Source organism: Astyanax mexicanus, chromosome 18 (assembly GCF_023375975.1).
Source record: "Astyanax mexicanus isolate ESR-SI-001 chromosome 18, AstMex3_surface, whole genome shotgun sequence".
In the NCBI taxonomy this organism is placed as follows: Eukaryota; Metazoa; Chordata; class Actinopteri; order Characiformes; family Acestrorhamphidae; genus Astyanax; species Astyanax mexicanus.
Window position 1 is genome coordinate 13,105,972 of NC_064425.1, and position 23,101 is coordinate 13,129,072.

At 36.6% G+C, this 23,101-nt stretch overlaps 1 protein-coding gene across 1 annotated transcript; it reads left to right on the plus strand.

Moving 5' to 3' along the window:
- Positions 1-2,412: 2,412 nt before the first annotated feature.
- Positions 2,413-22,340, plus strand: tada2a (transcriptional adaptor 2A). The gene is made up of 15 exons (XM_022669983.2): positions 2,413-2,817; positions 3,347-3,453; positions 3,652-3,711; positions 4,127-4,218; positions 4,714-4,871; positions 5,267-5,355; positions 6,038-6,110; positions 7,416-7,479; positions 9,140-9,183; positions 13,478-13,588; positions 15,763-15,834; positions 18,216-18,348; positions 19,546-19,589; positions 20,464-20,537; positions 21,755-22,340. The coding sequence occupies exons 1-15, from the start codon at positions 2,793-2,795 to the stop codon at positions 21,938-21,940; spliced, it is 1,332 nt and encodes a 443-aa protein (XP_022525704.1). The 5' UTR covers positions 2,413-2,792; the 3' UTR covers positions 21,941-22,340.
- The last annotated feature ends 761 nt before the right edge of the window (positions 22,341-23,101 follow it).

Below are 23,101 nucleotides of genomic sequence, written 5' to 3' on the forward strand. Positions count from 1 at the left end.
CCCCACACACACAGATTTCTTTTGTTTTTGCTTTTTTCTCATACTTAGATTTTTCCAATTATCAAATATACTTTAATATCAGACAAAGCTAACCTGATTGAATATAAGAAAACACTTTTTAAATAATAATTGTATTTATTAAAGAAAAAACTATCCAAACCAGTCTAGCCCTATGTAAAAGTGTTTGCCCCTAAATCTAATAACTTGGTTGTGTCACCTTTGGCAGCAACAACTGGATTCAAGCTTTACCAATAACTGACAACAAGGCTTTTACATCTCTGTGGAGGAATTTTGTTTTACTCTTCTTTACAGAATTGTTTTAATTCAGACACACTGGAGGATTTTCCAGCAAAAACATCCTGTTTAAGATCATCCACAGCATCTCAATCAGACTTTAACTAGGACACTCCCAAACCTTCAATTTACATTACATTTGGCAGACGCTTTTTTAATTTGTTTAAGTTTTTAAGTTTTGGGTCATTGTCCTGCTGCAGAACCCAAGTACGCCTGAGCTTGAGGTCACAAACAGATTCAGGATTGTCTGGTAAACAGCAGAATTCCTGGTTCCACTAATTACAGCAAGTTGTTCAGGCCCTGAAGCAGCAAAGCAGCCCCAGACCATCACACTACCACCACCATGTTTTACATTCAGTATAATGTTCTTTTTCTAAAATTATGTGTTATGTCTTTATTATTATTGAATCATTAACACTGACCTTAACTGAGGCGAGTGAGACCTGCAGTTATTTAAATGTTGTTCTGGGTTCTTTGTGACCTCCTGGATGAGTTGTCCAAGTCCTTTTGGTATAATTTCGGTTGACCAGCCACTCCTGGGAAGGTTCACCAGTGTTCCATGTTTTCAAATTAAATATGTACGGGGCAACTTTTTCACGTCACTGTATATATATATTGTATTTGCATCTTGTGTGTATTATATTATCATATACTATATTATATTATATCTTATATTATGATATATTATATCATATTATCATCTCTTATATTATCATATATTATATTGTATTATATTATATTATGCCATTATATTAGATCATATTATGACATGATATATATCATTATATCATGTCAGATATATTATATTATGTTATATTATATTATATTATTTTATATTATATTATATTATTTTATATTATATTATATTATATTATATTATATTATATTATATTATTTTATTTTATATTATATTATATTATGTTATATTATATTATATTATTTTATATTATATTATGTTATATTATATTATATTATATTATTTTATTTTATATTATATTATATTATGTTATATTATATTATATTATTTTATATTATATTATGTTATATTATATTATAGTATTTTATATTATATTATATTATATTATGTTATATTATATTATATTATTTTATATTATATTATATTATGTTATATTATATTATATTATTTTATATTATATTATATTATATTATATTATATTATATTATGTTATGTTATATTATATTATATTATTTTATATTATTTTATATTATATTATATTATATTATGTTATATTATATTATATTATTTTATATTATATTATATTATATTATATTACATTATGTTATATTATATTATATTATATTATTTTATATTATATTATATTATGTTATATTATATTATATTATATTATTTTATATTATATTATTTTATATTATATTATATTATATTATATTATTTTATATTATATTATAATACCGGTATTATTTTTGGTATTTTGTACAATTTTTTAAATATGTACAAAAACAAATAATACTGTTTAATAAAATAATATATTACAACTTACATTCAGTGTTTTTTCATTATTTTTAAATATTCTGCTTTGTAGACTAATACTAAATACTATGGAGCGCAGCAACAGGAACACCCAGTCAGCGTAGATCTCACACCAACACCAAGGCAGACAGACAGGTGGAAAGATTAATAATTGGTCAGGTAGAAAGTTGGAAAAACAGATAGGCAGAAAGACAGAGAGATGGAAAGTATGAAAGTTGGAAAGACAGGCAGTTGAAAAGACAGACAGGCAAAAAATAAACATCTGGAAAGATAGACAGGTGAAAAAACAGACAGGCAGAAAGACAGATAATTTTAAAGGTAGACAGTTGGAAAGACAGACAGACAGGCAGAAAAATAAACAAGTGGAAAAAGATAAACTGTTGAAAAACAGAAATGCTAAATGGTAAAAGAGACAGTGTAAGAATTATCCATTATACAATCGATGTCAGACCAGATGTAGTCTTATACTGTACTGATAAACTATTATCTTACAAAGCGTAGGTGTAAAATAAGCTAATATTACATTATTAATTTTGTTAATATGTGTATGATTATTGTTGTTTACCTCCTGCACTGTATATAACATGGCTCAGTAGCAGTAGCTACCAGGCGCCGCAAGGGGCGCTGCGCTCCACCTCATCTTTACCTCAGGATGGCTGTTTTCTCCTTAGCCAAGTAGCTAACTAACTAACAAACTAGCTGCGCTGATAACCGCTGTATGAGCATCTGGTGCGGGACAGCGAGGCTTAAATTAAATTGTTATAAATGGTGTAAATCGCCACTGGTTTGTGAGTTTGTGGAGTTTGAGTTAGTAGTAACTGCTGGGGAAATGCTGAAGCAGCTCAGCCCGGCTAGCTTAGCTTAGCCTGTTAGCTAACTAGCTTAGCTTAAAAACAACAGGCTTGAAAACAAGCTAGCGGCTTTAATTAAATAATAACGACAGAAAACGTTAAATAAATCATCCTGTACACGATTTACTGCAGACATGGACCGCCTGACATCTTTTGGAAGTGAGTATATCTTAAAATAAAGTCAATATTCTGTAGTTAGCGTTAGCTAGCCCCTATCAGTTAACAGGTGTAACAGTAACGTTAAGCCAAACAGTAAATTAACGTTAACCAGAGGAACCTCTGGATAAGATGATTAGCCAAATAATAATAATAATAATAATAATAGGGTTAATATGGAGATTTAGTGTAATTAGCTGCTGTTTGGTAAATATTGGATCATTGTATTGCAGAAAACTATTTCAGCACTGCTCTCAAACTTTATAAACGTCTTATCTTCAGTCATAGACTTACAATCAAGTTTGATTAATCACAGTTAATTTATGGGGGGCAAACACTTTTTCATAAGGAGCTAGATTGGTTTGGACAGTTTTTTTCTTAATAATTTAAAAAGTATTTTATGTCTATGCAGATTAGATTTGTTATAATATTTGTCTGATATTAACGTTAAATCTTAAATAAATATTAAATCTTATATATATATTAAATTAATCTGTGATGTTGGTGTAACTTTAATCATCCTTAATTCCAGATGACCCTTTTGACAAGCCTCCTTGTCGGGGATGTTCTTCGTACTTGGTGGAGCCTTACATAAAGTGTGCTGAGTGTGGACCATCCCCTTTCCTTCTCTGTCTCCAGGTGAGTATCTGAAGTGATGTCCTGTGACTAAACTTAAGATAGAATGGGCGTAAAAAATGTTTGTTTAGAGTTACTTGGTTTTCAAATAGCTACAATTATTCAAAATGTGTCAGCACTGTGGTTATTAATTGACAGTAAAATTGTCAAGCTTTTGCTGTACAAATATATAATCAGAATAATGTTTCTTTTCTGTTTCAGTGTTTTACTCGGGGCTATGAGTATAAGAAGCATCAAAGTGATCACAAATTTGAAATCATGGTAAAACAATCATAATTTATTAATTTTTTAACAACTGCACAAGTTTGTTTGCTGGAATAAAACGATATTTTTAGTTTTTTTTTTAAACTATAGTTTACATACAGTTTTACTTATGTACAATTTTAATTTTTTTTTTCTTAACAAAATACAATTTAAGCAGTAGTTGACAACACTGAGAATACTGAGAATGTTCAATAACATTCAAATAAAAATAAAAATAAATAAAAAATAAAATAAAAAATACACTGCTTTAATACAGGATACTGTTTTGGTCTCAATGTGGAGTTTTAGTACAACATTTTAGTACTAAATCATAATAATTACTAGATTGTGTACATGTGTATTTAACTTAAAAAAAAAACTTATCATAAAGTGTATAATTGCTCAGTGTGGTATCTTATCTTCTCTCTCTTAGACGTCGGATTTTCCTATACTGGAGCCCAGCTGGACGGCGCAGGAGGAGATGGCTCTCCTAGAGGCTGTCATGGACTGCGGCTTTGGAAATTGGTCAGTACAGTTAAAAAGCTTTGGTGTGTTTAATATGTTTTATAATTAATTATATATTAGGGCTGCAAAATATATTGTTGAAGCATTGTAATGCAATCTCAAATGCAATATCACTTATTTGACCTCAGTATTAAAAACCAAGAGAGTGGATTATTAATAACATTAAACATTAAATGTCTGACTTCTGGTTAAATCTGGTGAAAATCTCAGTATTAAAAAAATAATAATACTGCAATATATTTTGCATATTTACACACTTTTTCTAATATTGTTCAGTCCTATCACATACAGTACCTGTCAAAAGTTTGGCACACTTCTTTTTGTTTAATGTGTTTTCTCTCTCTTTTTTTTTTTTTACAATGTAATTTTAATATTGAAGACTATATTAAAGCTATACAGGAACACATGAATTGTTTTGTAAACAAAAAAGTTGTTTAGTTTTAATGATAATCTATTGATTAATCAGTTTTGTCTTTCACTAACATAATGTTTCAGGCAGGATGTGGCCTATCAGATGCGCACCAAAACCAAGGAGGAATGTGAAAACCACTACATGAAGAACTTCATCAACAACCCTCTCTTCTCCTCCACACTGCTCAGTCTCCGGCAGATGGAGGAGGCTCGAACAGCGGACAGTGCCATCCCATTCAAACGTAAGAGATTGCCTACAGTGTTTTCTTCTGAAGGGTTTTTTTTATCAGTAGTGTAATGATATTGGCTCCTTACACTGTCTTTTATTGGGCTGGGCGATACATAGAAATTTTAAGAAATATCAATAATCATTACATTACCTTACAAATTGTAATAGTTTGTTGGTTTCTGGATCCTTCTTACCGTTTTGCAAACTGTGTGCTTTCATTTGCTTCTCCCATAGTTAATTTGACGATCAGTCCACATTAACTGCAAATGACCTTGATCCTGGAACAAGAAACTAAGAGCAGAATGTGTGAATTTTGTCAAAGTGCCTTTAAAGCATTAGGCTGGCTTAAGTTAAATAAGTTATTTGTTTATAATGTAACCAACCTTTTACCCATCTCTTTCTTATCAGCCACTGACGATCCTCCTCGGCCCTCGTTTGACTCTCAGCTGTCCAGAGATATGGCGGGGTACATGCCTGCTCGAGCAGACTTCATGGAGGTCAGTGTACAGTGTTTTCAATTTGCAGTGTGGTCTAAAATATGTAACATAGTAGCACCTCTTGTTTAGATGACAGTTTTGCCTGCTCTGCATTTTCTTAGTCAGTTTAATGAGGTAGAGTCACCTGGAATGGCTTTAAGTTAACAGCTGTGCTGAATTTTTTGTCTCTTAATGTGTTTGAGAGGATCAGTTATGAAGTTGTGAAGAGGTAGAGTTGGTACACAGTGAATAGCCCTATTTGAGTAATGTTCTAATACATATAATGGCAATAACGACATAAAGGGAAAAAATATATTTTAAGTAATGATTCAGTTAAACTGAAAGTCAATTTCAAGAATTTTTAAAGCATCCTCGAGTGCAGTCGCAAACTGGTCTCATCAGGACTGCCCCAGGAAATACTGAGCATGGATAAGTTCATCAGAGTTAACAGCACCCCAAATAATAGCACCTAAATGCTTTACAGAGTATTTATTATTTTTTTTAACACTTTTAAGTTACTACATAATTCATTATGTGTTCCTTCATAGTCTGGATCACTTTACTCTTTATTTACAGTGTAGGACAAAAAGAAACAAAAAAACAGAATAAGAAGGTGAATGGGAATGAGAGGTGTGTCTAAACTTTTGACTGGTACAGTCAGTTACTAACTCTTTCTCTCTGTTTTTCTCTTATCTAATGTTAGGAATTTGATAACTACGCGGAATGGGATTTAAAAGATATTGATTTTGTTGATGACGACTCTGACATTCTTCATGGTAAGAACAAAACAACAAAACAATAACAATAACTCTGCTAACTATTCTCTAACTAACTCTGCTATTTCCCCATCATATTTCTTTAAATACCTAACATTAATGTAAAACACCAGTCAAAAAATCAGTGCGCCTTATGTATGAATTCAAATCAGTCAGGTATTAAGGAGCATTAAAGGCACTCCAATGAAGTACAGCGTTATGAGGGTGAGTTTTCAGTGAAGTTTCTCCAGCAGCAAGGCTAGTTGATAGTGCCCTGGGTTCCCGTAACATTCAGGGTTTTTTTCAGGATTTACTAGTGCTGCTAACATTTTAAATAAAAGAAAGCGCTTTGTTCACCCAAATAAACAGTTTTCAGGACAGAAATCTGTGTAGATTAACATCCAGCGCTCCTTTTACAAGACCTGCTGAATTAGAAGTAAAACATGATGACACCCTTGTTCTTGACTAGGGTTGCATAATGCCTTATAATAAATCCATATAAACACTGTGCCTCATGTTTGAAAATAAACCAGAAAATAGACATTCATGGTTATTGTGCCTTATAATCGGGTGCACCTTATAGTGTGACAAATACAGTCAATTTGAAAAGAAGTAGGTGTTTATTCACCTGGTCACCACGTAAATGTATTGTGCTCTGTTGGTTGGTCTGCTGGGATAATTGAAATGTTAATGTTGCTTAGTAAATATTTTTAGTTGTCTTTTTGTTATTCATTTTATGTAAACCATGACAAAAATACATTGAGGTATTAAAATGTATTCAATTAAATTCTAAGGAAAGCAAATTTAATAAAAAAATGTATTTGTTATTCAGCCATCTGCTAAATGCACATTTCGATGCATCACTAATGCAGACTAATTTCAAGGCAGTAATGAAACGCTTAACTGTTAGTAAAAATATATGTGGTCCCTTTTAAGAGACAGTATTACTCATGGGATTAAAGTAGCATCACTTTACTACTTTAATATTACTTATATATTAACTTATTTTCTCAAATTAGACAATAGAGAGAGATTTGGTTCTGTCAGAAACCTGTAAAGAATTATTTTATGCAACAGTGTTTTTCTTAACTGAAAAAAGTAAGTTACAATAGGAAGCATTAGCTTGTTCATCACCTTTAAATTATGTTTTAAAGTTAAACTACAAATGAAAAAAAACAGAATTTATGTAAGAACTAAAGATCATAATTGCTCATATATTTAATCTACATATTTACAATATCACCCATCCCTAGTTGGAATGTTATATTGTTTGACTCTTCTTTGCTTTTGTGTAAATCACCCATCTCTTCTGTTTTGTTGTTTCAGCTCTTAAAGTTGCGGTTGTGGACATATACCATTCAAGACTAAAGGAGAGACAGCGAAGGAAAAAGTGAGTTTAAAATATTCTCAATTTCTGGCCTGCAGGCCACTAGAGGGCGTCTGAAACCTGTCTGATCTAGAATGGCACTCGTACAGCACTCCACTCAGTATTTGCGTGGAGGTCATGATTGACTAATCAGAAAATTAAGAATGATTTGGTGTTAATTCCCTGGAATCTTATGCTGTAATGTATTTCTGATCAGGGTCACTTAGCTCAGTGGAGTCTACATGGCAACCCCATGCTTGTTTGTGTTGTGTGCATAGCTGTGTTTCACTAAGCGATGTTTAAGGTAAAGGATCCGGGTGTAAATCTTCTTAATGAGCCGTAGCTGTCCAGGCTAAGTCAGGCAGCTTGCATGACAGCCGAGGTATGCAAGACCTCTAAGATGTTCATGCTTTGATTGCTGCTTTTCTTTAAGCCTCTCTGCTGGGAATTACTGACCGCTTTGTCTAGATTGATGCAGAGTTTCACAGTACTGTTATATTCATTACATTACTTATGGTGAGGTTAAAAAACAGATTATTTCCTTAAGGACAAAAGTTATATGGTGTGGTGTCCCTCAGGTGGTTGCAGTAGTGTCCCTCAGGTGGTTGCTAATGTGTTACCAGGTGGTTGCAAAGATGTTACCAAGTGGTTGCTGTGGTTGCAGTATTTTGGGTGGTTCCAGTGGTGTTACCAAGTGATTGTAACAGGGTTATCAGGTGGTTGCTAAGGTGTTACTGTGTAGTTGCTAAGATGTTACGGCGTAGTTGCTAAGGTGTTACCAAGTGGTCATCAGGTGGTTGCAGTTGTGTTATCAGGTGGTTGCAGCTGTGTTATCAGGTGGTTGCAGCTGTGTTATCAGGTGGTTGCAGCTGTGTTATCAGGTGGTTGCAGCTGTGTTATCAGGTGGTTGCAGCTGTGTTATCAGGTGGTTGCAGCTGTGTTATCAGGTGGTTGCAGCTGTGTTATCAGGTGGTTGCAGCTGTGTTATCAGGTGGTTGCAGCTGTGTTATCAGGTGGTTGCAGCTGTGTTATCAGGTGGTTGCAGCTGTGTTATCAGGTGGTTGCAGCTGTGTTATCAGGTGGTTGCAGCTGTGTTATCAGGTGGTTGCAGCTGTGTTATCAGGTGGTTGCAGCTGTGTTATCAGGTGGTTGCAGTTGTGTTATCAGGTGGTTGCAGTTGTGTTATCAGGTGGTTGCAGTTGTGTTATCAGGTGGTTGCTAAGGTTTTCTCAGGTGGTTGCTAAGGTGTTAATCGTCTAGTTGCTAAGGTCTTACCAAGTGGTTGCGGTGGTGTTATCAGGTGGTTGCAGTGGTAATACCAAATGGTTGCTAAGGTGTTACCTAGTGGTTTAACAGAAGTGGTTTTGCTTTGCTGTGCACAACCTTAATAAACAGAACTAAAACCGCAGTTGTAACTTTTGGGTCCTCTGAATGGTTAAAGATAGACTTGCATTATTGAGACCAAAATAATTTCATTTATTAGGATTTCCCAAATGTCTTCATTCAATAAAACTCCCAAGTCACTATTGCAAACCCAGATTTTATCTAGGGTGAAGGTTAATTAACTTGCTGTTCATTAGGATCAGTTACAACAATTGTCCACTTGAAAGGTTATAGATTATATAGATTGTCTACAGGATATACAATGTTTATATTAAAAACTGTCTTATTTTGTGTTTTTCAGGATCATTCGAGACCATGGACTAATAAACCTGCGCAAGTTTCAGAGTAAGAACTCTTGATACATTGTATTTTACTCGTGCTTAGATTAAATTGTAGTTGAAATGACTGAGCCGACTCTGTAATACAGTTTAAGGTTAATGTACAACTGCTGGAGTGTTGCAGGTACAGGATGTTCAGATTTGAAACAATGTGTCATTGTTCAGTGCTATCAATCAGAGTACCCGATTACTCAGATTACTAAAATTGCGTGCATATCCACTGATTGCTGCCAGCTCGTATTGAAATGAATCTCCCTGGCCACCATAACATAGGCGTGCAAACATTTACAACCGAGGCTCAGAATAGTCCGATTGGAGCCGTGCCAGAGCAGCTCGCAATGGCCATAATTGCTCTTCCATGAATAGTCCACCATGAAATGAATACCGTGCTTCTAATGATAAAAGAGGAGGCAGCTTCATGAGCTTCTATTCATCTGTACCTTCTTGGGGGCAAGAGGGTCAGTGGAATCAGTAAATAGGCCCCCACCCCTTCAGAACTCCTGTCACACCAGTTTCTGACGGGTACATATGTTTATACTATCCAGCCTTTCTTTGTTTTTCCGTTTTTTCGTTGTTACAGCCAGGAGCCCCATGCTGCTGTCAGGCGCTCATGAACAGCACCGAACTCTGGGATTCACAAGACCGGCTTTTCTGTTTATTTATTTATCAGCCCTCTGCCACCTTCCTTATCTCCTGCTCTCTCAAGACAAAAGAGAGCCAACAGTTACCGTGGAGCTGCAGGCCGGTTGTCATGGAGACTGTGTGAAATGTGTGTGTGTGCGTGTTTGCGAGAGCCGAACGGTAAGGCAGTGGTCGAGGCTCCGTGTCTCACAGCGGTGCCGGTTTATCCACGTTTGGAGAGAGCAAAGCAGCTTGACCTGCCGCTTCGTCTCAAGGCCATCAGCTCTCGCACTTCTCCGCTGTGCTCTGTGAGCCCCATCTGGAGCCCAGCACAGGTCATCACCTCATTTTTAACATCTGTGTATGAGGGATATAAGAAAATATCCATGCACTTCAGTATTGTGTTATGTTTTGCAATACTACGCCAGTTCTCGAAAACACAGTATAGATTTAAATGAAGACTTTGTGGGCTGTGGGTTCTGGGTGACGCTGGTATTTTTAACTATTTTTATGATCAGGGTTACCTACACATATTATATACATATTGTAATATGAAGAGTTGGAGTTCAGGGCTCCAGAATAACATCATCCTGAACTCTTGAGCTCTTTTGGGACACTATGGGACAATTGTGTGTAATTATAAGCAGTTTATAAGAAGCCTTTTTTTTTTCATTATTTTAATATTTTTATTAGAGTCTGTTTATGCATAAACATCCTCCTTTCATCAAAGAGCCAATTAGCTTGCTGGTACCATTGTAAAAAGAGGAGTGTTGACATAGCGCTATTGGGGAAAGCTCCTATAGAAAATAATTGTGGCTGTTGAATCACCGTTTCAGTCAACTGGGGAGCTTCAAAAGTGGCAACAGTAATCCAGAAGAATTGAGCTTTTTAGAAGAGCAGATCTGGATGGATCTCAGTTTGCCAGCAGTAGAAAAAAAAAACACAAATAAATGTGTTTACAAGCGGAGGCAGCAAACATGAGGCAGCTGTCAATCATATATAAATTAAAGACTTGACCAATCCAATCCAATATTGGTATCGAGCCTGATATTGACATAATTATTGTACTGGATATTGGACAGACATGACTGATCCACATGCCAATCCAAATTCCAGTCCACAGCATATGTCGGACCATAAACCCATAAAAAGGGTAACATAAGACACACCACAGATCAGGATTCCTGTTCCACATCTTAAACACAGAGTAACTTTAGTCTCACAGCATACAAAGAGCATTAGCTGTTGGTTTGACTAAATAGCTGTTTGTTTGGATATATTTGGATATTTTAGTGTTGAAATGCAGAAGAGCAGCACAGTTACCTGTAATGTGAGTAAAGCCACATGTCACAAGTGCTGAGAGATAGATGTACAGCTGTATCATTGTGCACCAGGATGCCAGATAGTTAGTTAGTTAGTTTGTTTGGTGATATTTTAGCCAGGGAATGCTGAAAATCAAGGGGTTGAGATACCATTACATCATACATTTAACTTTCAATTAAGCACCTGCATTGGTTTCATGTAGAGGTGTGCCAAAAAATCGATTCACATAAGAATCTTGATTCTCATTTACTACGATTCAGAATCGATTTAAAATGTCCCAAAATCGATTCTAAGGTCCAATCCCATTTCTTCCCTTGGCCCTACCCCTCACGGTAAGTTCACACTGCAGCGGCACGAAGCGTTTTTCGCTCCGCCTCCCACTGCCCAAAGCGACCGTGGCCGCTGCAGTTTGAACTTACCGTCAGACCCACACAGAGCGTAGGTGTATGAGAATCACCGGTAAGATGGCAGAACAAGCACTATATTACCTTAGATTAACGTGTAGTTTTAATGTTTTATGGCAGAATGCTTCATAACAAGCATAAAAAAGATCGCTAGTAGTTAGTTTCAGTTTCTGTTAGCTAGCTAACTTTCCAGTTCCACCTTAAATAACGCTACAGGTGGCAGCGGGCTGCAGCATTTAAGGCGGAACGGAAAAATAACAATAAGCTAATCAGAGCTAATTTCAGCTCCTCATCACAGAGGAATTAAGGAATGGACAATATGAATTAATTTCTCCACCTCCTGCCCCCTTTCTGAAGAAATACAACGGCCTAAAATTAACTAGTTAATCAGCAGCTGCTCCTGAACTTTAGCGCTCCACTGCTATCATCACATCAGCCCAGCAGCGTCACCTACACACCACCGCTAGTAGCCTGGTAATAAAGCAGTGTTATTTATTATTTATTTATTGTTCATTAACGTCATTGTGATATCCCAGTGATTCCTCTGTCACTGAAGACCCACATTCCTGCACATTTTATTGTTTTTGTAACACATTACCTTCTCCAGGACCAGTGTATATTTTGGAGGCTTTTTTTTTCAATAAGTTTTCAATAAATTTTTATAAATCAAATCGTTTTGAATCAAAAATCGATTTTGAATCGAATCGTGGCCCCCAAAATCGGAATCGAATCGAATCGTGAGATAGTAAAAGATTCCCACCCCTAGTTTCATGTTAGAGTAGCGGTGGGAAGACAAAGCACCAGACTCTCCCTTGTGCTTTTTAGAAAAACACAACTAGACTTCAGCAATAACTCAAAGTCTAAGGGATTACAGAGAAGCTGCCAAATTTGTATTAATTAAATTATACTCAATTACAAGCTAGGTATTCTGCAGCCTGTTGGAGCATTTAGAGAGCAAGTACAATCTGTCATTAAATAAATTTATTAGGAATGCATTTAAATTCAGTATATTTGTGTATAAATATTGCTCTTCTAATGTACAGTGTTGTCATTTTTAGCCTCTTTATGTACAGTAACCTTAAGCACAATACCAGCAACAATAGTGATAATATTAAAAACAATTAAATAAGTGAGGAAAAAAATATTTATGTGCAAAGAGATCATGTATCAGAATGGCAACAGCACTTGCATATCATATTCGGATCAGAACTGAAAAAAATTGATCTGGCCATCCCTAAAATTAATGCGTAATTAACACAACCGTATATGTAGTCACATGACTCTGTTTGGTAGATTGGTTGATTTAAGTTTATATTGCTCACCAAGTATCAATTCTCATTACAGCACTACAATATATTACTATTATCTTAAGCTAATTACAGAACAGGATATAAATTGTAGGATTTCTCGAGGCTAGATTTATTCTAGAACTGATTTTCTGCTGGTATCGACTTGATAGTGGGTGCTGTATCGGTGCCATCTTTAATTATAATGATTTGGGAAAAGCACAGGGTGAAGAAGACTCCCATTCTATTCCATTCCATTCCACATCATTAAATCTGCTCCTGCTTGTTTGTGTGGGTGTGAGGTGGAGGTGTGTGTATGTGTTGTTTTTTTATGTTGTGTGTGTGTGTGTGTGTGTGTGATTCTCCACTAACACATTATGCAGAGCTAGCAGAGACACTGTAACACCTCCTCTCTCGCCCTCATTGCTGCTCTCTTTCCTATCAGCCAACAGCAGAGAAGCATTTCTCAGATGCTTCTGCTGGCTGGAGGCTTGAAGGTCCTTGAATGGAAAGGAAATCAGTTGTGCGCGAGAGCTCATCAGAGAGATGGCAATGGCTCTCGCTTTTCCATTCCACAATCAAACACAGCCTGTATTAATCTGTATTCTTTTTCTGTGTGTGTATAGATGTTTTATCTGTTTTTGTTTTGTTGTGTGTGTGTTCACAGTACTGGAACGACGGTATCCTAAGGAGGTGCAGGACCTGTATGATGCCATGAGGCGATTTGCCAGGGTGCTGGGACCGATCGAGCATGACAAGTTTATAGAGAACCATGCTTGTGAGTATTTAACTGTGCATCCCATACAGCTGATATGAGGTTGATTTAACAAACACATCCTTCTCTGTTAAAAATCTCAAAGGTGCTTTTCAGAATGTCTTTTTGTTTGTTTCTTTATAACCAATACTTAATTTATTGCATGATTTAAAATAATTTCTATCGCTCCAAAATGACCAAAACAGAAGAGTTAATTGTCCGGAGGAAGAAAAAAATATGGAACAGGCTGATATTAAGACCCAATCCTATTTTACCACTGAGTATTACCCCTCTTTTTTGCATGCATACTTCTTAGAGGTAGGGTGTCCTGATTCTTGTTAGGATGGAGGACTAGGTTAGGGGAAGTGTTGGGGCTACATAGTCCTTCAAACTGAGATTTCTCAGAGTAACTCTCTAAACAGAGGACTATGAGAATCACTGGTAAGATGGTGCAACACAAGCGACCAAAGAAACCCATCAATTTTCCTTGTTAAACATTACATTAACCACTATATTAACACCATTAATTAATGTGTAGTTTCAAAAAAGAGTTTTATGACGATTTTCTTTAGAACAAGCATAACAAAAAAATCTAGTTAGACTTTAGCTAGGTAGTTAGTGGTTAATCTCGGTAGCTAGCTGGCAAGCTAACTTTCCCTTTCCACCTTAAATGGTGCAACAGAAGGCTAAATATGCAGCGTTTAAGGTGGAATAAAAAAAAATGCTAGTGTTTCTTCTCAGTAGCTTGCTTGCTAGCTAACTTTTCCTGTTCCACCTTAAATGGTACAATAGAAGGAAAATCTGCAGTATTTAAGGTAGAATGAAAAACAAATTAAAGCTAATAAAAGCTAATCTCAGCTCCCCATCTGATATACGATGCATACATACAGTAAAGTCCTGAAGTTAACTAGTTAAGGAGCAGCAGCATTTAGGTTGCTGAACTTTAGCACTCCACTGCTATAGCTAAATCTGTATCGGCTGAATAAATGTTTTTTCCAGGTCTTGGGGGGGGGAATTTCGGTTATTTCTATAGTTCTATAGAATTGGCGCCCTTGTGTGCAGGGTTTAACTTTTAAAAGCCAGATGTTTCAATAGCAGTAGTCTGGAAAATAGATTGCTTAGGCTTGCAAAATGTAGTTAAAGCATTAGTATCAGTTTTTATCTTCAAAAAAGTGAAATGAAGCTGTCCCCATACTTTTGACAGGCAGTGAGCATTTCAATTTTTCCACACGTATTGCACGAGAGCAGAATTCGATACTTGCTGACCTGCACACCTCTATGCGTGTGTTTATTATTTCATGACTTACGAGGGAGCGTGTGGGTCATAGGCTGGATTATGTGGACATGCTGACTCACTCATTGTGTGATTAGATACTCTATATTGACAGAAGTATTGTGACACCTGTGCATTCATAGCTTCTTTTCAAGGGTATTAAGGGTATTGTTCTGTATTTGCTGGTGTAACTTAACAGTAGACAGTTGCCCCATCCTACCATCCCACCCCACCTCACCTCATCCTCAACTCCCAAACCCATCCCAAAAGTGGTGTATGGTGGTTGGTGTGGCGGAGTGGATAACACCACTCCTTGCCAGTGAGCTTCCACATCATGTGGGAGACTGGGGTTCAGTTTGTGCTCTTGGTGACTGAATGCTGCTCTTTACCAATAAGAGACCTTGGGCAAGACTCTTAACAATACACTGGCCCAGTTCTGTAATAGGAATAACCCTGAGTCGATTTGGAAAAGAGCATCATCTAAATGCCTTAAATATAAATGTGTGCAGAACCACCAGCATTCCAAAGGACATAGTTTCACTCTTCCACAGTGACCTCAGTGCTGGAGGCCCTTATACCCCTTTAACCCTGGCATGAGGCGTGAAACCACTATGTTCATATTTGCCAATAGAATCCAGTAATTCTCTACAGGGAAAAGACAATCTTATGTCTGCTGTTGTGCATTTGCACATCTGTGTCAGCAATTGGAGCAATTTAAGATGCATGAATGCATTCATTAGAAGGGGTGTCCACAAATCCTGCGCTGTATAATGTACCCTTGCTTTGTTCAGTCTCTGAGCATCTTGTGGGGTGAAAAGTTCATGACTGTCAGCAGTGAGCAGAAAGCAGAAATGTACACTCACTTCTAGTCTGTCTGTCTCTCTCCTTTTCTCTCTCTCTCTCTCTCTCTCTCTCTCTCTCTCAGTGGAGTTTGAGCTGCAGAGAGAGATTCGACGGCTGCAGGAATACAGAAAGGAAGGCATTCGGACGTTCTGTGGTAAGACCTTCAGGCATCTGAGCCTGCCATTACTAGGGCTGGGTATCAAAATTCGAAAATAAAAAGAGACTAGCCGAAATCTCTCGGTACTACAGAGTACCAAAAGGTAAAACAACAGTGCTTATTTTCAGTATTTTGCATTAAACACAAACGTGCCAAACATGGAGCACAGCACAGCAAGTCCCTTTAATTTTTAAATATCATGATTTCATCATGATGTTTTTGATGGTCTTTGTGGTGACTGTACTTGAGGATACTTTCAAAGTTCTTGAAATTTTGACTGACCTTCATTTCTTAAAGTATGTTGTTTTCTTTACTTGAGTAGTTCTTCCCATAAAATGGTTTAGAACATTACTCAAATAGAGCTATTCACTGTATACCAACTCTACCTCTTCACGACTTTACAACTGATGCTCTCAAACACATTAAGAAAGGCAAGAAATATAAGTAATTAACCCTTGACACAGCACAGCTGTTAACTAAATGCCATTCCAGGTGAAAATGCAGCTAATATGTGCGAAGTTGTCATCTAAAGCAAGAGGTGCTGCTTTTTAAGATCTGAAATATAAAACACTTTCATATTTGGTTGACTTAATATTGGTATTAATCTACAATGCAGACAATAAAAAAAACTTTTGACTGGTTCTGTGCATTTCTTTTACAATTTAATTCTACTGTGAAATTTGCTTTATATTTATAGCATGCTGCAATTGTCAGCAAATGCAGATTCTAAGAGCAAGAGCAAAAGCAAACCCTGTAATTAAGGCTGCTCTTCTTGTGCTTGCACACTGCCTGCAAATGAATGAGAACATTTACAAAACATACCAAAAAATGCACTGTAATTTTTCCTTCTAAATTAATTACAGGCTCTTTAGTTTCAAATGTAGGGTAGCAAATGTAGTACAAAGTAAGTGTCTATTAGCTGTAATTAAATGACTGTGAATCTCTCTATTTTAATTAAAAATGTATTTTCCTTAAAAAGGACATTTTTTCATTTGTTTTCTCTAAATATTTTAGTAATGAAAAGAGCTAAAGGTCCCAGGGCATTTTCACAGCTGCTCTTTTTTGCTGTAGTCTGATCAGTTAACAAGTGTGTAAACTTGCAGCATTTTCTTCCAGATTTGGTTGGTTTATCCACTGGGGAAAAAATCCAACTGCACCAAAATAACATCCTAAATAAACAAGAAACGTGAATATTGTGACGGCTCCCCTGGGAATAGGAGCGTGGCCACCGCGACCTGGTAGTCCATAAGCACAAAAATCACAGACGCAGGAAGCAAATTATCTTAAAACGAACCTTTTATTGAAAAAATGCCCTCCATAAACACCCAAATAAACAAATATATCAATGGGCCGATAGTCTCTTTAAGTCACTGTTTATTTTGTTTGTTTGTTAGTTTTATTTTTTTGGATTTGTGTTGCCGTATTGCACATTTTGTAGGCCGGGACCAGGGCTGCCCATCCTGGCGTGGGGTGGACTTACGACTTACGCCCCCACATGTCACAGTATATACAGGGTTCATACAGTCATGAAAAACCTGGAAAAGTCATGGAATTTCAAAATGGCAATTTCCAGGCCTGGATAAGGTTTGGAAAAATAAAAATACACAGAAAATTTTGCAAAAGTCATGTAAATTTGCAATTTACAAATCTTTTTTTTTTTTCGAAAGAGAAAAGCTATTTTTTGAGCTACCAAATACATCAGCTGAGAGTTTGTTCAGTAAATTAGCCCTGCTCGATGAAGCTCTCAAAATTTGACACATTTTATTATTGAAGATTGTGTCAACATTGCTTAAAGAAATGTTTTTTTTTCTGTACTATTAATTTTAGGCCTTCTGTAATCAATTTTGTTTATAGTTTTAGTTGATTTTTGGTTTTATTGTCCATGTCTGGACTGATATTTTAACAATCATATTATCATGAAAATTTGCCTTGAAGTCATGGATAAGTCATGGAAATTTGTTGGTTAAAAACTGTATGAACCCTGTATATAGGTATATAGTAAATGTATGTATTCACACTTGCCCAAATGAGTTCAGGTTATTAACCAACTGTGTTCCTGCAGTGCATTGCATAGCTTAAATACCACGAATGTTTGAGTATTGACCATGACCTTGGTCCTACTTTAATAAACACAATGTAGCCATCTTCTACCTGAATCTGAATCTAGTAGAACACATTTGGGATGTGGTAGAACATGATTTTTGCTTGTCTGCCAAAATTTGTAGAGGCATTCATGTAGAATTAAAATCTCAAAGCAGTGGTTCCATAACCTTATAGAATCACTCCTAAAAGGAGTAATTAACCAGTGACTATATAGCCTCATATGCAAGCTCATTAAGCTTTACTAAGATACATGTTCTGTGGTGATATATTCACAGGTGCCAAGGTGTATGAGCGGGTGAAGCGGGCGAGGGAAGACGAGCGCAGTAAGAGGAACATGCTGTGTGAAGTGCTGCAGTACCTCCAAGATGACCGTGCCTGCCAGCAGTGGCTCCACAAACAGGCTGCCATGTGAGTGTTATTATCTCCATCTCTCCTCTTATACACATATCTTGCATTATTATACTTCTGTGGAAGTTGAAGTATCAACTCAAGCTTTTTAATGTTGATAAATGATGTGGGATGTGATGGATCACAGTATAAACCAATAGGGTGTCGGAATGGTATATTTTTATGCTTCCCATCCAATTACAATTAGATTCACCCTATCTGCATGAAGAGATTTATCTGGATAGGAGTTTTATTGAATGATGAGAAGCTGGATTGAAAACAAGTTAAAATGAAATATAAGTAACAAGGCTATTTTTTTAAATGTAAGGATTAGAAAGTTCAGATAATTGTGTGAAAATGAAAGGAGTAGGAGTAAAAAGTCATCTGAAAAATAGTTACTCTAGTAAAGTACAGATAACCACAATTTCTACTGCCAGTGATCGTACAGTACCAGTCAATAGTTTAGACCTCTTCTCATTCAGTGTGTTTTCTTACTTTATAAGATTTTTTACATTGTAAATGTAATATTAAAGACTATATTAAAGTTATACAGAAACATGAGCATTCTTTTTAAGTTAGTAAAAAGTTAACCAAAATGTTATATATTTTAGATTTTTCTAAGAAGCACATTTATCTTTAAGGACAGATCTGCACACTCTTGGTATTTAAATCTTCTTGTCTTCATGAGGGGGAGTCACCTGGAATAGTTTTCTCAGCGTCTTGAAGGAGTTTCTGGAGGTGCTGAACAATAGTTGCTGCTTTTCCTTCACCACAAATCACCTCAAATCATCATCTCAGTTCATCAGGTTTAGATCAGGGGATTAATGTGGAGGACAAACACTTTTTAACTGTTTAGGTTGTAAATCCATATGTGTCCTTTAATAGTTTTCATGTATTTAATATTAATTTACAATGTAGAAAATAAATTAAATAAACAAATAAATAAAAACACTGAATAAGAAGGTGTGTGTGGTGTATTTCCATCTCAAACAGCTTGGTTCTGTTTCTTGTGCTAATGAAGTGACCGTGCTGTCGAGTTCTGTCCAGATTGGACTGAATTATTCTGCAGAAAATAAGCAGGAAGTCTGACGGTCAGGCAGTGATGATTCAGGCTCTGTATGAGCAGCAGCTCCAGCGAGGCCAGCCAGTCAGCTAGAGCAGCTTCAGTAGCAGCTGTGAATCTTTCAGCTGATCTCTGTCACTGTTCTTTTCTCACAGTGATGCAGGCATCACCCCAGTGATCACTACCATCACTACCTCAGGTAAGCTTCTGCACACTGCACACAACCCCCCCATCCTCTTCCCCTGTCTCCCCCACAACACCCCCTACCCACACCTCTTCCACTCTACCATCCTCCCTCCTTTTTTCCTTTCACCATTCCTCTGTTCTCTCTTTTCAGCACACAGCCACAGGCTGAGCCTCGGTAATGGATTCTTAGAGATGTGCTGCTGTAAATATAGTCAGCAGTACAAGTGCCATGCACACCTATTCCTGCTCTCTCTCTCTCTCTCTCTCTCTCTTACTTTCTCTCACAATTCAATTCAAGTTGGCTTCATTGGTGTGACTGTTTTAATAACAGTGTTGCTATTAATAATAATAATTATTATAATAATAATCTATTATGATCTCTCATACTCTTTCTCTCACTTCGTCCCTCTTTATCTCTCATACACACTCTCCCTTCTTCTCCCTATCTCTTTCTCTCCCTCTCCCTCTCTCATACACACTCTCCCTTCCTCTCCCTATCTCTCTCTCTCTCTCTCTCTTATACTCTCTTATACACACTCTCTCTCTCTCTCTCTCTCTCTCTCTCTCTCTCTCTCTTTCCACTCGTTCCTTAACCTTCAGTGCACAGCTGGGCCAGATCTGTTCAGAATCCTGTTGCTATATTTATGAATCACATCAACCTTACAGAGATTTTCCACATCCCAGCTCATTAATCTGATTTTGTCTGATTCAGTGTGAAGGGTTGTGGAATTTGGAGCAAAGCACACATTTTAAAACAGTCCATCTTTAACAGACTATACTGCCCCTTCACTTTTTTTTGCTCTCAAGATGTTCCTTAGGTTATTAACATTTCTGACCTGGCTAGCGTCTGCCTTTTGTAACAAAATGTTTTGTTTTGTTCTTTACAGGCAGAAGAAGTGCACCCCCTCTGAACTTAACAGGGTTGCCAGGTACAGAAAAACTCAACGAGAGAGAAAAAGAGGTATGGAAAGCTGTCTTTCATTCATCTGTTAGTAATATGAAGTAAATTTAAGATTGTGGACAGATGTAATATTAGGGTAATACTACAGGATTATACACAAATACAGTACCTGTCTAAAAAAGTGTGGATAAAAAAAGATAAGGAACTTCTAATTTAGCATGTCTATGTTAAGCAACTAAGTTAAGAAAAGCTAAGCTAAGTAAACAAAACTGTAATAAAAACGTTCTTTTAGAGTCAAACGAGTGTTGGATGTTAATCTTGCCTGAAAACAGTTTTTTTAAAGCACTTCCTTTTATTTACAGTAAATTTAGACTCACAAATTTCTCCAGCAATAAGGGTGGAGCATTAGCGTTAGCGGCTAACCACAGCGCTAGACTGAGGAAGCCGGAGTGTTTTGGGTTAACCACAGTGATATTAGCTCGCAGTTCGCCCCACGTAGCTTGATTTAACACCTGTAAATACTCACCTCTAAACGGCTAAAGAGCTAACGCTTAGCAGCTAATGCTAATGCAACTCCAGTCCTGGTGCTGGGAAACTAAACTGAAATTCCTGTATAACGCTGTACTTTAGTGGAGCGGCTTTACTGTTATTTACAACCTGAATGGTAAAATTCATACACAAGGCATACCAGATTAAATTCTTTTTTTTTTTTCTCTCACCTTTTCATCTACTATTTGTTTGCTATTTGTATTACGGTTAGTCCTTGTGCAATAATACTGGTCACAACCTACCATTATCATATTTCCTTTGACCTTCTCTTAGCTGCACTAGTTGTATGTATTTTTCCTTTATTATATTTTTAGTATTTTTATATTTTTTCTGTAATCTTTTGTATGTATAGATTTATAATTTTTTTATATATTTTCTCTATCCTTTCCTCTGTGCTGCTGTAACATTGCAAATTTCCCCATTGTGGAATTAATAAAGGATAAAGTATATTATTTTATCTTAGGAAAATAAAAGTATTTTAAGTTCAGTAATAGTGAAAATATTACTGTACTTAAAAACGTTATATTTTAAAGGCTGTACTCGCACTAGTCAGTCTGTACCTTACTCAAACAGGTTTTCCCCACACAAAAGTCTGAAGTATCATCAGTATCAGTATCCTATACAACCACACCCATTCTTACTGCTTTCATCAAATGTACTCTTCAATTTTAAAATATCTTTAATGCTTCTGATGGTTCTGAACCTCTTATTTCACGCTTTTCCTGTAGTTGTGTCAGGTGGTGCGGCTGGTGCCCGGGGCGTACCTGGAGTACAAGCAGGCTCTGCTGAACGAGTGCAGGCGGCAGGGTGGTCTCCGGCTAGCGCAGGCCCGCTCGCTCATCAAGATCGATGTCAACAAAACCCGCAAAATCTACGACTTTCTCATCAAGGAGGGCTACATTAACAAAGCCTAGCCCACGAACTGGACTGTGCACTTCTGGCAGGCAGAGAAGTGGCAACACATTCCATAACCTCGGAGAGAACCGAGACAAACGTAACCGAACTCTAAACTACAGGCGTCCTTTTGTAACAAGTGTCCAGGTGAAATGTTGTGAAGGGTCTGCGAAATCAAGATTAATTTTTCAGTGTTGTGATCAATTAAGCATCAGACACTGAAACATCACTAAAGTATATATTGCCTTTTGTCCTCATGAATTTATGTGTTGCCTTTCCTTTTCTTTCTATCTTTTCAATTGACCAATACCTCAGAGATTGACAACATTTTATCATGTGAAATTTGATCTTGTGATGAATTACCGTGGCGTACACATGTTCAACCATAAATCAAATATAAATCACTCCCCAGAAAATGCACATATTGTGTTTTTGTATTTTTTTTTAATCAATGTTAAAATGACCAAACTACCACACTACACACATTTCCATTGCATTAGGGTCAGGACTTTGACTTGGCCCCATTCCAAAACATTAACTTTATTCTTCTTGAACTGTTCTTTGGTAGAATGAATTGTGTGCTTATGGTCATTGTCTTGCTGCATGATGTTGTGACATTTTCTATTGGAATTCTCAGATGCAATTCAAAATACATTGTTCCATCATTGAAGGCAAGCCAGATGCAGCAAAACAGGCTCAAACCATGATACTACCACCACCATGTTTCACAGATGGGATAAGGTTCTTATGCTGGAATGTAGTTTTTTTTTTCTTTGTCCGAATATAACACTTTTTTTTTTTATTTAAACCAAAAAGTTATGTTTTGTTCTGATCTGTCCGCAAAACATTCACCCAATAGCCTTATTAATGAGGAGTTTAATTTACCTACATAGGATTGACAGTTCATTTAATGCATGCCTTTCTCTCTCTCTCTCGCCCCCTCGTGTGTAGGTGTTAGAGGCAGATCTGTCTTTTCTCACCCCTCCCACTCACTCTCTGTCAGTGGGTCTGCTGTTCTGATCTGGTTTTGTGGATCGGGTTACTCACCCTATCTACTGTCTACTCATCTCCACAGCTCTCCGTCCTCACGCTTCAGCTGAGCCTCTTTCTGAGGTGAACCCCATTTCACCCTTCTGACTCCCAAAAGGGATTTTTTTCTTTTCATAGCATTCTTTATGCTT

What these genes read in the sequence shown, in the direction of transcription:
- tada2a (XM_022669983.2), top strand. Translation starts at nt 2,793, where the DNA reads ATGGACCGCCTGACATCTTTTGGAA. An exon ending in CAGTGCCATCCCATTCAAAC is followed by an intron (nt 4,872 to 5,266) that starts GTAAGAGATTGC and finishes CTTTCTTATCAG; the next exon opens with CCACTGACGATCCTCCTCGG. An exon ending in CTCGAGCAGACTTCATGGAG is followed by an intron (nt 5,356 to 6,037) that starts GTCAGTGTACAG and finishes ATCTAATGTTAG; the next exon opens with GAATTTGATAACTACGCGGA.